General features: G+C 46.0%; 1 protein-coding gene across 1 annotated transcript in view; it reads left to right on the top strand.

Moving 5' to 3' along the window:
• The first annotated feature begins 683 nt into the window (after window positions 1-683).
• The window catches only part of NT5DC1 (5'-nucleotidase domain containing 1), a 112,030-nt gene continuing 98,171 nt past the window's right edge, over window positions 684-14,542 (top strand). Inside the window, exons 1-4 of the mRNA XM_058656439.1 lie at window positions 684-809; window positions 6,605-6,696; window positions 7,775-7,846; window positions 9,096-9,202. Coding sequence (XP_058512422.1) covers window positions 717-809; window positions 6,605-6,696; window positions 7,775-7,846; window positions 9,096-9,202 — 364 coding nt within the window. The 5' untranslated portion in view covers window positions 684-716. The remainder of the gene's footprint in view (window positions 810-6,604; window positions 6,697-7,774; window positions 7,847-9,095; window positions 9,203-14,542) is intronic.

Raw genomic sequence — 14,542 nt, 5'->3', positions numbered from 1 at the left:
TGATTTTCTTCCACTTTCCTACTTGGGAAACTCAAAGTATAGTTCAGCTATAGTTGAATGCAAAAGTCTCCTTGGAAAACAAGCTATTTTAAAATTGTGGGAACAGGCACCTTAGGGATTCCCTTAGAAAAAGTAAGTCTATTTCATCTGGTGGGCAAAAAGCCTACCCCAAATTGTACGCTAATCCTAGATTAAAGGGATATTAGTATCTTACAAAAAAAAGTCTCTATAATCTACAATATTCCGTGCCAAAGCCTAAAAGGGTCTGCTTTAACTTTCCTCTCTCCTAACCTCCACCGCACCGGAAGGAGAGTCCTGGTTAATTTTGTGGTAACATTTAGTAAGAGCTCCCAGCTATCAGCCTTGGCTGCATCCCACATCCCTCTCTCACCCCAATTCCCGGAGCAGCCGCACCGCGCCTGGTCACCTCACGCCCTCAACACTCGGCAGCCGGGGACACCTAGCAGCAGACGCTTAGGTTCCCAGGGCACTAGCGACGGACGACCTGACTGGGCGGGGCTCAGGGCGCCGGCCGCGTGAGGGGCGGGGGAAGCGTGGCCAGCGGTGGCGCCGCCGGGAGGCTGCGCGGGGGACGGCCGCAGCCCCGCCTCGCCCCGCCCCGTCCCGGACGGGCCCGGTCCTGCCGCCTCCCGTCCGGGCGCGCCTCGCCACCCTTTGCCGGCAGAGGCGCTCGCCGGTGCTCCCCGCTCGAAGCCATGGCTCAGCACTTCTCCCTGGCCGCCTGCGACGTGGTCGGCTTCGACCTGGACCACACTCTGTGTCGCTACAACCTGCCCGAGAGCGCGCCGGTGAGTGGCGCGGGCTGCCCGGAGCCCACGGCGCACAGCCTCCTTGGCGGCTGCGGCTCGGATAGCCTCCTTACTCCGGAGGCCGGGCTCGGAGGCCGGGCTCGGAGGCCTGCAACGCCGCGCCTTTGCGCATGGCTCCGCCCACGGCGGGGCGAGCGCGGAAATGTGCGTCCCAGTCCGTGCCCGAGCCTTAAGACTGTCTATTAATAACCTAACCTTTAGTCAAGTTTGAGAAGGGGAGGGAGGATAATGGGTGACGAGGGACAAATGATGCTAGATCGTGTTGGGGAACCGATTTCTGGAGCAAAGGAGGGGCAGGGGCAGGGGACTGGAAGTGTCCTTGTGGCAGATGCTCCGGGCTTTGGAACTTCCCTGCAAGTCGTTTTGTGCACCAGCCCTGCGTGAGTGCAGCCACCTGATTTGGGAGTGGGGCTTTTCTTGGCAGCACATTTCTTTTCCCACATCCAGCCCAACGTCCACCAATGTTTAAGCAGTGCCGCCAAGGAGATTGTGTAATGTTCTGGAAAGATCAGTGGTAGACGAAATCATCAACATTTTAGCGCCAGTTTTGCCTATTGCGCACCTAATGTGGGCTCTGAATGCTGCGGGTACGTATCTCAGCACAACAGCTTGCGAAGTTTGGGTCCTCTGCCCTCTGTAGGCATGAGGCGTATGCGTGCTGCAGTAGCTCAGATTCCGTGTCAACACCTTCAGCTTGCTAGTCTTCCTCCCTACCTGAACTTTTATAGTCGCAAATCAGAGCATCCATACAGCAAAAAGCCGGTTATGAACACAGCGGTATGCCAAACCGCGTCTTAGTATACTAGACCCACCTGTGCTCACCCTGTGACTGGCAAGCTTCTTCATCTGTAGTTTCCCCAGCTCTAAAATGAGGCTGTGATTGGATTTGCCTCCAATGATTGATGCAAGGATTAAGTGGGCCTTAGGTACGTGATGCTGAGAGCAGCCACTAGAGCAGCTTTTGTGATTACCATCCACTGCGCTTGAAAACCTCCTCAGTGAGTGGTGAGGTCTCCCTTGCAGCAGCCAGAGACCAGGGCTGTGTAATGGAATGTAGCCAATGATTGCTCCTTCACCTCTCCTTTTATACTCTTCCCCCCACATCCTAAATCGGCCGGGATGTTGGATGCAGATGAGTCCAATTAGTCTTTTTAGCTACAAGCCCAGTTCCTGTTCCTGCTCGTCCCAATGTGCGCCAATTAACTCCTTAACTCACAACACTTAGGTATTCGCTCCTGCCCACCTGTGACTCACCTATCACCTGAGAAGGGATGGTATTGCATTGTTGTGTAACCACTCCCCTCACAAGCTCCTTTAAAAGGCACATGAAGCAGGAGCTCTCTGTTTCTGGTCAGGTGCTTCCATTACTCTGGCAGCTCTATTCTTGGCTAATCCCTAAGCATGGTCCCTGTGTACTGCTAAGATGGGACAATGGATATAATATTGTTTCTGGTTTGTGTGCTCTCAGGAGTTCCAGGAGAGGTGAGGGCTAGCAGTAGTGGAATGTGGGCAGAGAAGCCAGGGAAAGGTGGATGTCTGCAGCTTTGTTAAGTGTGTCCAGGTTATTCGTTGCATGTCTCTTAGGACAACTTTTTTGTTCGGGAAGCTGGGACATGTGTCTTGAGCTTAATGGATGGACTTAAGGATAATGACCATTTGTTGCTTTTGGGATTATGTTTGGTTGGATTATGAATGGTTGGATTGCCATATGAACTTGTGATTTGCTATTGTGCTCTATTATCACCAAGCTTGGTTAATAAAGACTCCTTAATAAGCCTTAGACATGTCTGGTGTGATCTCGTTCGCACCCCGCAACAGCTGCTGTTCCTTTAGGTGAAGGCCATGCACCCAGTTCAGGTGTTTGTCCCAGATTAAAAACAATGACTGTTTAAATGATTGCTGTGTGTTTCATGGGCATAAATGCTAAAGCCTACTCTCCTGCTTTGCTGCTGTGCAGGTCTGCTTTCCTTCGTTGTAACCATATTTAAGTCTTCCTTCTGGATTCTTTTCCAACAGCTTCTCTTCCATCTTGAATTTGTACTGTTCTCCCCTGTGAGGGTGCCTCTTGGGTCACATTTTCATGTGCCTCCTCTCCAGCCACCGTCATTTGGAGGGAGTATTGTTAAACTACTGTCAGGTTAAAGCCAGTTTTGTGGATGTGTGAGCATGAATTTTCAGAAGAGCCCCAAAGACAAGGATTCCTTCCTATGTGGCTTCATTGTAAGTGCATGTTTCAAGGTCGAAAGCAGTAACCTAGCGAGCATGGACTCATGCATGGTATAGCAGTGTTTTCTTAAACACTGGCAGTGTGCTGAGCATTGTAACAGAGTGAAGGAATAAAAGCATTGTTGCAGCAGTTCTGGTGAGCAAAAGATGAGTTATCTGAATCTTGTTGCACACTGTTGCTGGCTTAGGAGTGCTTTGTCTTCAGAGTAACTTTTGTTAAGTCTCATCTGTAAAGCCGTCCTGTTTGGGACCTTTCCCCTTCCCTCCAAACTTCCTTCCTTCCCAACCTGCTTATCTGTTGGAATCCTGCACTAGTTCCTGGAGCACTGACTTCTTGGCAGGTGTCTGTTGAATTTATTGTGTGTTCTGGGTGCCAGACTTAGTGTTGGGTACATACAAGACCAAATAAATAATTGTGGAGTGATTACATAACTAATGGATATTTTCATAGCTAAAATAGCAGAGGCACTATTTTAATAATGACTCGGCTTCTGTGAACTGATTTATTCCTTATGGCACCCTGTAGGGAAGCTATCAGCATCACTGTCCATTAAGAGATGAGAACGAGGCACAGAGATGAAGTGGGTAACCCACGGGTAGATTGGCTCTGAGCTTTTCCCCTTGGCCTGCGTGCTGCCTGTGCAGGTGTGTCCCACACTGCTGCTTGGCCTGTGTTTTGTAAGGCATGGAGGGAAGCAATAGAGGCGAGTCCCCACAAATGAATTGGAAGTGGCAGGTGGAGAGTTGAGGAGAAGCCCTTCAGACTGAGCATATATAACAAGGTCTGGAAAAGCAACAGCTGGTGTACTGTGGTTCTGTTCACATGGCAAGGAGTTGAGGGGTAAGATGCTAGAGAAGTCAGTGAGGACTGTGCCTTGGTGGGGTGCTGTAAATACCAGTGTCCTGGCCATTCAACACATGTGGAGTTTCTGTAGACAGGGAGGTAGGTGTGTAACCCACTGGGCCTGCAGGAAAGAATCCTGAAAGACGGTGGCTGACACTTGTGTCCTGGTACCAGGCAGTTCTAAAAGGGAGTAACAGAGAGTACCCATTCCTGCCAGCATGCACCATGAAGAAATCAGAGCACCGTTTTGCCAGATCTGATTCAGTTTTGGTATGCTAGAAATCTGAAATAGAATGAGAGATCCTCACGTTTTTAATATAAGTATCTCCTTTTACAAGTAGCAGGATTATAGGATTGGCAGGTTTAGCCAAGAATTCAGGATACTTAAGTTAAAATTGAGTTTCAAATTGTGATATTACCTGGGGTATGCTCATCCTGAAGTTATTTGCTGCATATCTGAAAATCAAATTTACCTAGTAATCTTTGTTTTGTTTGGCAGCCTTCAGTGAGAACCAAACATAATTTGTGGGCTGCATTCGGCCCACAGGGCAGCGATTTGTAACCACTGTGGAGTGTGCAGTGTTAGTCATAGGAGACGAGGAGGCAGCTGAGACTGGGAGAGGAAAAGTCTTGAGGGTCCCAGGCCATGGTGGCTGGAGGGGAGGCCAACGTGATGAGAACAGCTTCAAGAATGAAGGCCTGGGGGCTGGAATAGGGAGCACAAAAACACGGACTCTTTTGCCTTTCTTAGCACCACTTTTCCCGCTCCTTGTTGCTTATGGGCCCTGACACCAACTTCCCTTTCATTACCGTTTCCATAAATTCTTTCAAGTGCACTTGAAATACATAACTGTCTCCTCCATGTAGGAGGGAATGCAGTTGGACAGGACCCTGTTGGAGCCCTGATGGGAAGAGCTCCTTTCTTGCAGGAGGGAATGGGACCTTGCTTAAATCACATGCCTGTATCTCACTGTTGTCAAGGGGTGAGAAACTCCAGTTGTCCAAACTGAATAAATTACCTTGGCCAGAGGCAAGTTTAATGATGCAAAATAACTGGCTGTTAGAGGCTTGTGAGACCAATTGTTAAATATCTAGAATGGATGCAAGCAGATGGACTATTGATGGCTTGAAATTGGCCACCAATCTCATGGAAAAGGGCAAATGCCACATCCCAGGTGTGTGTGTGTGTGTGTGTGTGTATTTAATTTTATTTTTATTGGAAAGTCAGATATACAGAGAGGAAGATCTTCCATCCCAATTCACTCCCTAAGTGGCCACAATGGCCAGAGTTGTGCCAATCCTAAGCCAGGAGCCCAGAGCCTCCTCCAGGTCTCCCACGCGGGTGCAGGGTCCCAAGGCTTTGGGCCATCTTTGACTGCTTTCCCAGGCCACAAGCAGGGAGCTGAATTGGAGTGGAGTAACTGCGACTCTCACCATTACCCATATGGGATATTGACATCTTAGGCAGTGGGCTTAGTACACTATGCCACAATGCTGGCCCCATCCAGATAGTTTTAAGAAGCACCACCATTAGTTCTGAATCACCTCCAGGGTTGAGAACTCTAGAGAAATAGACTTAGCATCATGTGGTTGTGTTAGCAGTTGACCTGGATTAGGGGCGTGGTACTCTGCATGTCAGTGTGTGTGTAGTGATTAGCCCAACAACAGAGAGCAGCTCTATTAAGGAACTCTTGCTCTCTTCACACTCACCCCCTGACACCAAGACCCTGAGCAGCAGCTGTGTTACAGGCTTCTCAGCTGGGCCTGCATGAGTGGACTACCCCTAAGCCCACGCTTTCTCATCTGCCAGATATCAGTATAGCTCTCACTGTTCCAGTGAGGCCTGCCCCACTCCTCCCACGTCTTAGAGCCCTTCCCTCTGTGGCACAGCATGCTATAAAAGCCTGCCAAGTGTTAACATTTACACAAGAAGGGCCTGGTGTTCAGTGTGTTGTCTTGGACACTGCTCATCCCAACCAGAGACTGTACTTCAGCCTCAGGTTCATGTGTATCTGACAGTGGCCTAAAACAATCTTTTCCAGTATTGAGGGCTGATGTTAGAGTAGATTGAGCCACCTCCTTATTAGGTTTCACTCAGAAACCTAACATTTTATTGTGTTAACAAATCAGAAGATGTGTCGCCATGCATTAGAGTATTCATCAATAGTGCTCTATTCCAAACACTTCCTTTGCCCTCTTTCCTCAATTTGTTGTTTTCCTTTTGCTGGAAAAATAAAATATATTTTATGGTTGGTTAGGGCCTGCATTCTCCTTTAAATCCTTGTTCCATGTATATTTCACCTTGAGCGTCTCTGAGATGGGCCATTTGTAAAAGGAGGGACCATGGATGGCTATAAAAATAATATTCACATGTTTACCACCTTGGTAATGTGTTAAGTTTAGAGAGCTTTGATGAATCTTAGTTGGAATCTCAAACCTATTAGAATTCAGGAGTTAGATGAATAATTCTCCTTGGTTGTGTAATTCTGTATTGATTTGTCATTTTTGAGTGTGATATCTATGTAGAGCCTGCGGGAGCTGATAGCTTGCTTGTGAAAGGATTTGGATTAAACTACAACACACATGCTTGTACATATTTCTGTCCTATATACCCTCACCACTGATCCTTTGTTTTTTACATCTGTGAAATTGAGGAGGAGTGAATTTGTGTTTAATCTCCTTTTTCTCTTCCCCTTATTTGTAGCTCATCTATAATAGCTTTGCTCAGTTCCTGGTCAAGGAGAAAGGCTACCATAAAGAATTACTCACTGTAACCCCTGAGGACTGGGATTTCTGGTGAGTTCTCTTTTTAAACTCCACGTATTTCCTGAGGTTTTAATTGTTGCTGATAAAATGTTTAATATTTCCTCTTCTATGAAGGCAGAAAATGAAATGTGTGTTGGAGTCAAAGGACCAAATGCCTTATACATTGAAAATGAGTGTTTAATGAATTGTCTTTTCATGGAAAACCTGGAAATAAGCAAAGAGTGTATTAAATTATTTGGGTTTTTTTCTGGTTTAGGTTGATCATAATTGCAGTTTTAAGAACTTTTTTACTCTTCACATTGGGAACTATTAGGGAAGAGGAGGAACCAGTGTCCGAGCTCAGACATTTGCTTTTCCGTAATTTGAAATCCTAAGATTCTTAGTGTTCATTCCCTTCTTGATTTAGGATCTTCAGTGTCCAGAAATTATCATTATCTTCTTTCTTCATTAAATAGCAAATGAATGAAATTTTTCAATGACTTTAAGTTAGTCAGTCTAAAAGTAAAAATGATCCTGAAACATGAAAAGTCCATGCCTAGCGTTTATCACATGTCATTTTCTCTATTTTTAGAAGTTTACCTGTATTGTAAAAGAGAAATGTTTCACTATGTTAAACTACTGACACTGGAAATCTTATTTTAGAGAAAGCAAATAATGCTTCTCAAGATTGGCAGTTTTTGCTTAATTTTAGTATTTATTGTCCCTTATACTAAACTTCCTCACTATTATTATTTGTAATAATGAGTCTGCACTTAATTTTCTTCGCAAATCCCACACGTCTTTTCTTAGACCAGAACCTAAAGCTTAGGATTTGAGTTTCTATTAGTAATGGTTTTTGGTACTATACCTTGCCTCCCCCCCACACAAGGGAAATGTCTGAAAACTCGGCCTACATTGAGGCAAATTCCGAGGACTTGGGAGGAGAGGCAGCTGAGTACAAGCACTACAGTATGGGATGTACACAGTCAAGGCCCCGGCCTAACTGCTCTGGGAAAACTCACTTCAGAATCCCTTTAGCACTGTGACTTTTTTTGCTTAAGAAAGAGCAGTGTTTCTTTAGGTTAGCGAAAAGTATGATCTGATTGATAGTTAAACTTTTCTATTCCAGTTGCAAGGGATTGGCCCTGGATCTGGAAGATGGAACCTTCATAAAACTTGCAGATGATGGTTCTGTGCTCAGGTAAGGCAATTTCACTGTGAAGTCAAAACTTGACTTCTTGGGACATTCTGTTTCTCTGTAGCATATGAACTTTTAGTTATGACTTAAATAGAAATAACATTTTGATTCAAATGTGTGAGCTTATCCACCTGCATGTCTTTTTTATGTGACCTGTTTAAATACAAAGCTGGAAGCATTAGATTTAAAGGTTTAGTTCCTTCAAGTTTAATTCGTTGCTGCATCTCCTTGACTACTACTCACTGCAAGAGTCTGTGATTTAGCTGAGTGTAGAAGTGCTTTGAATCAAGGTGGAAAAGAAGACAAGAAAGGCTATTGGGTAGAGTTTGGTGCTCTATACAAACCTCGTTTTTTTCTCTCATTTGCCCACCTTTTCTCATGTCCTACAGCAATCATGCTTTCTCAGCTCCTTCTAGAAATGTTCTGAACAATTCCCAGTGCGTCAGCCCCTCCCACACCCAGTGCTGGCTTTCCTCCTCCCCTCCTCTCTGGGCCCAGCTTCTCTGCAGGACTGTTAAGGGTATGGCACACAGTGCAGAAGCAGCTGCCGTTGCTGTGCTGACTCTTCCAGTGGGCACTAGGGAGCACCTGCTTCCCCACTCCCCAGTCCTGATGCTACAGGCCAGTTAACAGACCATGAAGTTATGCCGTTTGTTATTTATGCCAACTTGATCAGCCAAAAAAGAAGATTCTAGAACAAGTTACTCTCTGTACCCATTTATACTTTCCCTTTTGATAAATCATTTCTGTTTACCTAATAATTTTTTTTCACACTTTCCCGTAGGTTGTATCTAGCTAGAGTGTGTGTGGCCCTACCTCTGCTTATTTTTTGACTTATTTACGTGTTTTTCTGAGGTTTCTAGAGCATATATGTGTATGAGTGCATGCATATATACATACAGAGAGCAGCCTAGGCTCCTGCAGTGTTCTCAGCTAACTGCAGTCATGGTTAAAGGAATGAAAACCAATCCATGATGTTTCTCTCCTTCCTATGTCTGTCAGTCTGGTCCCCTTGCAAAATCCCCCTTCCTAGTGTGTCCCCTCCAAGTCCCCAGCTCTCATGCAGTCTCTCCTGCATGTGTTAGCTTATCTCTATAAACAAAACACCCTGTAGAATCTTGAAGAGGAAAGGCTTCCAGTGAAAAACAGGAAGGAACAAAACTTTCTGGGAGCTTTGGTGGCATTGGGAGTCAACAGTTGGAATGCCAACGGAAGGAGACCATTCATGATGTTCAACATCTCCCCAAACCAGGGCAAGCCATGGCACCAAGATGATGACTCCAGAGGCACTGGCAGAGGCGTATGGCAAGAAGAAGTGGAAGCACTTTGTGTCGGACACTGGCATGCTTTGCCACTCAGGTAAGACGCGAGGAGCGGTCCTGCCATCTGCTCCCGGTTTTGTTCTGGGTCCCCTACACACAGAGCTGAACCTCTCCTACTGGGCAGGGTACATCAGGAAATAGCTTTTGATTTTACAGAAATATGATTAATATTTTTCGAGATTTTTTTTTTCTCTTTTGGTTTGGCAGCTGTTAGCAACATTTTCACACAGTTTGACTTAATGGTTTTCTGACTACTCCTTTTCCCTTCAGTTTTTCTGAAGTGAAAGAGAACTAGCATTGTAACGCAGCAGGTGAAGCCCTGCCCCATGAGAGTGCAACTTCCAGTCCAGCTCCCTGCTAACACTCTGGGGAAGCAGAGGAGGATGGCCCACTCTCATGGAAGTTTCTGGCTTCAACCTGGCCCGGTCCGTCTTTGTGGCCATCTGATAAGTGAACCATCAGGCATTTCACCCTCTTACATCTCTGCCTTTCAAATAAATAAATCCTTTAAAGAAAAACAGAAGACGACTAGCACTTTGGAATAATACAGTTACTAACTGTCCCTTATGTTTTATACATTTATTACATGTTCAGTCTACTTTCCCATATCCATCTCCCAAGCTAATACACATATACCTGTTATGCAACTTTTGTTTTCTAGAATTCTCTTCCTTATTGCCGATAGCCGTATCAGGCTTACGTGTTTCTTAACTTTATAAATTTGGGAGGCATAAAGGGAATATAACCATCCACTGTTTCGCTCTCAAAATACCCACAGTGAGGGACATGATCCGGGTCTCCCATGTAGATGGCAAGGACTGAGTTGTTGCCTCTCAGGAGCTGCAGACGGAGCCCCAGCATTCCAGTGTGGGATGCACACATCTCCAGTGGCATTTTGACAGCCTAAATGCCCACCCATATTTTCCTGTATTTTCAATTACGTCACATAGGTTTATTTTCCCCATCTTGAAAGAGTTTCATCGTGCATACCTGTAAAGCAGGCTTTTTTTTTTTAAGAATTATTTACAGGCCAGCACATATATAAATTAATAGGAGATTGTTGAGCTGTTTTAGGAACATGCGGACCTTACTAAAATTTGTAATTGCTAGTTTTATTTGATCTGTTGTTTTTTTTTTTTTTAACCTCTTAATGCCAACTTATTATTCTGTTCCCATGGTCTAATATTGAAATGTACCTTTCCTGCTTCAGAAAGCACAGTAACCCAGAAATAGTTTCAGTTGGTTTTTGTCACTGCTTTGTTTGCTTTATTGCATTTGCTTCCTTTTGAGAGAATTTTGTTTGGCTTTCATACATATCAAATCAAATGGGCAGATAACCTTTCACTCAAGTGATGATAGATAACAATATTGCCTCTCCAGATGTTAGCCCAAAAAAAGTGTGTGTGTGTAAATATAGCTCATTGTTTTACTTGAATTCCTTCAAGATCAAGAGTATTTGAAAGTGATACTTCGTAGTTGAAAAATAAAAACAAGAATATTTGCCTCTTAGGATACCACCTGTTTGCTAATCATTTCACCCACTAGAGGGCGCTGCCACTTTGATGCTACAGCTTCCCTCTAGTGCTTAATACCCCAGGGGCTTCTAACAGTGGTCTTGAAATTTGTCTGCTCTTAATTGGGTTGCTTGCAAAAATGTGCCCAGTCAGGGTGCACATTGGTCACACTAGGACACATAATTGAGGCATGTTGTTTTTCAAAATTATTCAGAGAAAGCTAGCGCCTTAGTAAATAATGCTTATGTAAAAATTTGTAAAAGATTCATAAAAGAAGGAAATCCCTAACAGCCTGCAATTCTACAATCCAGTACCTTACATTAACAGAAACATTCTGAGAGTGCAGTTAGGAAAAAATAAAGAGCAATTTTCCCCAACTCCTGTCCCTACAGAATTCTCTCTCTCCAAAGGTTATTATTTTTCTTCAAAGTATACAAAGATACATATTTTCTCAACTTTAGTGGGTGTGCAGAGGCATCCTGTATTTCCTGCCCAGGCCACAAGCAGGGAGCTGGATGGCAAATGGAGCAGCTGGGACATGAACCCGCGCACATAAGGGATCCGAGCGCAGGTGAGGAAAGGATGTACCAGGCCCTAAATAGAGAACATCTAAACTTGGAAAACTTGTGGTATCAGCTCACACATGTGGTTTTTTTGGTCTCATTTTTTACCTGCTGGCATGCACTGGTATCCAGTGGACTTTTTTTTTTTCTTTTCAAGACTTATTTTTATTTATTTGAAAGTCAAAGTTACAGAGAAGGGGAAAGTTACATAGAGAGATAGATCTTCCATTCACTGCTTCACTTCACAGATGGCCACAGCAGCTACAGTCAGGTCGGTCTGGAGCCAGGCAACAGGAGCTTCCTGCAGATTTCCTACATGGGCATAGGTGCCCCATGACTTGAACCATCCTCCATGGTTTCCCAGTTGTGTTAGCAGGGGGCTGGCTTGGAAGTGGAGCAACCAGGACTAAAACTACGCCATGTGTGATGTCAGTGCCGCAGCTGGCGCACCTGGTGTTTCACCATTACAAAGCAGCATAATGTTGTCAGAAATGTCTGTTTTTCACTTTTGTAAATATATGCAGTATAAATTTCTAGAAGTCCAATTGTCCTAAAGATACATTTTTTGGTAAATGTAATGAGGAGTAAACAGCCCTACTGCTTGCTCAAAAGTGTCTTTGGTCAGCTGCATAGGCTACTGCATCCGTGCATTCTACCAAGCAGGACGGAAAGATTGTGTTGCTGGGGTGTAAACACCATAATTATGCCTGTGGTGGTTTCACGTGCACAGATTTTTTCTTCTAAATATTCCCTAAGTAATGTAGTGCAAAAACTATTTTGAGAATATTTATATTGTGTTTGATATTATATCTAGAGATGGTTTAGCATGGGTGGAGGCTGTGCCTAGATTATATACAAATACTGTTTTATAAAAGAGGCTTAAAGAGCCCCGGATTTTGGTGTCTTCAGGGGACAAGGAACCTGTGCCCCTCAGCTTCTCAGGGATGATCATGCTAAGCCACTGTGGAGCATCAGTTTCCTTAGCTGTAAGTGGAGCTAAGGTCACTCATCTGAGGAAGAAATGAGAATTCTTTTTTTTAATTTTACTTTTGATGATGTCTACGTAGTTGAGAAGGATGCACACCCATGTAGATCACTGATTAGTGTGGGAAGGGTTGAGGAATAGGAGAAAATGGATGAGACCCTTGTTTTCAATTTTCGTTTTCTTCCTGTTTCTGGGGTGGGGTGGGGGTTGGGATGGGGAGAAGCCGCACCTACCATCCCAAATGCATCAGCACTCAGGGATGGGGAATAGCCACCTGAAGTCATCCCAAGGTCCCTGATGCGGAGCTTGCTCTCGGGGCTCTGCCCAGGCGGTGTCAATACTCCCAAAACGCTGTCGATCTCATTGCTCCAAGGATGAGGAACTCTTCCAAAGTACATTGACTGACACAGTCCATCCCAGAGTGTCCATTAGCCCGGATACTTGCTGTCAGACTTGGCTGGGAGAGTTGTCCGGTTTGTTCTGCCCTCCATCCTCTGCAGTGGTACTAGATGTCCTCTGCAGGCACCAGTGGACTGCCATTGTCTCCTATATATGCATGTGGGCATGCTGTCCACTGTGCTGTCTTAGCAACTGAGGAGGCCCAGCTCTGACACATGTACTCCACAGACAGACCACAGATCCTGCAGTTATCCCCATGGCTGGAGTTAATCAGTCCAGTGGTTCCGTTGGAGGGGGTCCCCAAAGACACTTCATCTGTGGTGACCCCAGACGTGACTCCAGTGTATGCTAGCTGGTGTGGAGTTTGGCTCAATCCATCATCAGCCTACACACACACTAGTAGTTGTAGTTGCTGGGTCAGTTCTTTCTCCAGCCCTATCTCACATATAACCCAATGGATGCTGCATCCCAACCCAGCTCTACCCACCACACACTTGGGCCTCACATGCACCTGCGGGAACTACAGCCCAGTGGGAGTGACCCTCAATAAACCCCACCAGGCCTGCCCCCTACTCTGGTTCTTGCACATGCCAGTATGTGCAGCAGACTGTCCCACATCCCATTAAGCTTTTGTACACAGCAGTGGGCGCCGCAGTCTAGCTCATCCCAACTTACCCCACTCTCCAGCCCACACTTATGCCGATGGGTGCTAGCACCTGTCTAGGAAGGTTTACCCCCAGCCCTGGTTTTCATGCTCACCAATGGAAGCTGCAGCCCATGAAAGGTGCCCATAGTTTCCATAATAGGTGCACTTCCAGCTCCAGATATTGTACTTTCCAGGTGGTTCTGCAGTCTAGTTTGACAGGACTTGCCCCATTCCTGGCACTTGCCAGCTAATACTGTAAAAAGGCCTAATGGGCCTGTACCTTGGCTTATGCATACACCAGTGGATACAGTGCCGTAACCCAGCCTGGCTCTCCCACTTACTCAGCTCACATGCACGCCAAAGGGTGCTATAGTCCTTCGTAGCCTAGTTTGCACCCAATCCCAGTTCTCCCACTTATCAGCGTGAGCCACTTATCACCGTGAGCCCAGCAGGGGAGCCCCCTACTCCCCACAGTCCCCAACCCTGCTTGCTGAGGAGTGGAACTGCGTTGCTCAGCCTGACCAACACCAAGGCCTGAATCACATGCTATGTCCCAGCAGGGGAGATCCCCAAGTTCTCCCAGTAGTTCCCCCAACTCCTGGACCCAGATCTCGCTTGTAATGGCGCTATCCCCTTACCTGGCATAGTCTGCCCTCTCTGTCTTGGCCTGTCCCGCACCCTATTCTTGGTTGCCCCTACAAATGCTGCAGCCTGGACCAACACAGCCTGTTTCCAACACCAGTACCCATGACTGTCGGGTGGTTCCATGGTCAAGTGTAGCTCAGCTGTCATTTCCCCCAGCTTTTGAGCAAACCAATAGATATTTGCAGTTCCACAGGGGCGAACCCACATGTTGCCTACAGAATCGGCCCCCAGACCTGGTTCTCTTGCATGCTGGTTAATCTCATAGCCCAGCCTAGCATACCCATCCCCTGTTCTGACACTCACTGGCTGGTGACCCAGCCCCCAGGTAGACCTCCAGCTCTAGCTTAATGTGTAACAGTGGGTGGTGCTCAGCGGTGGTCAATGCTAACTAGCCCAGCTCATATCTCCCATGTTGGTGGATGCATTATCTGACCCAGAAAGGTCCTCCAGCATCCCTCCTTCAAACCACTCAGTCTCTGCTCCCTTGATTACCTGCAAGAACAGTGGCCTTGTTGGTGGGAATCCCCCAGAAGTCATTCCTCACTTGCAGCATACTCCTTCAGCAGTCCTCCTTCCCACATGTCCCCATATCACTGAGCAATCCACAGTCCCTGTGCCTGGGAGG

Source organism: Ochotona princeps, chromosome 1 (genome assembly GCF_030435755.1).
Source record: "Ochotona princeps isolate mOchPri1 chromosome 1, mOchPri1.hap1, whole genome shotgun sequence".
In the NCBI taxonomy this organism is placed as follows: Eukaryota; Metazoa; Chordata; class Mammalia; order Lagomorpha; family Ochotonidae; genus Ochotona; species Ochotona princeps.
This window is presented reverse-complemented; position numbering and strand designations above follow the sequence as displayed.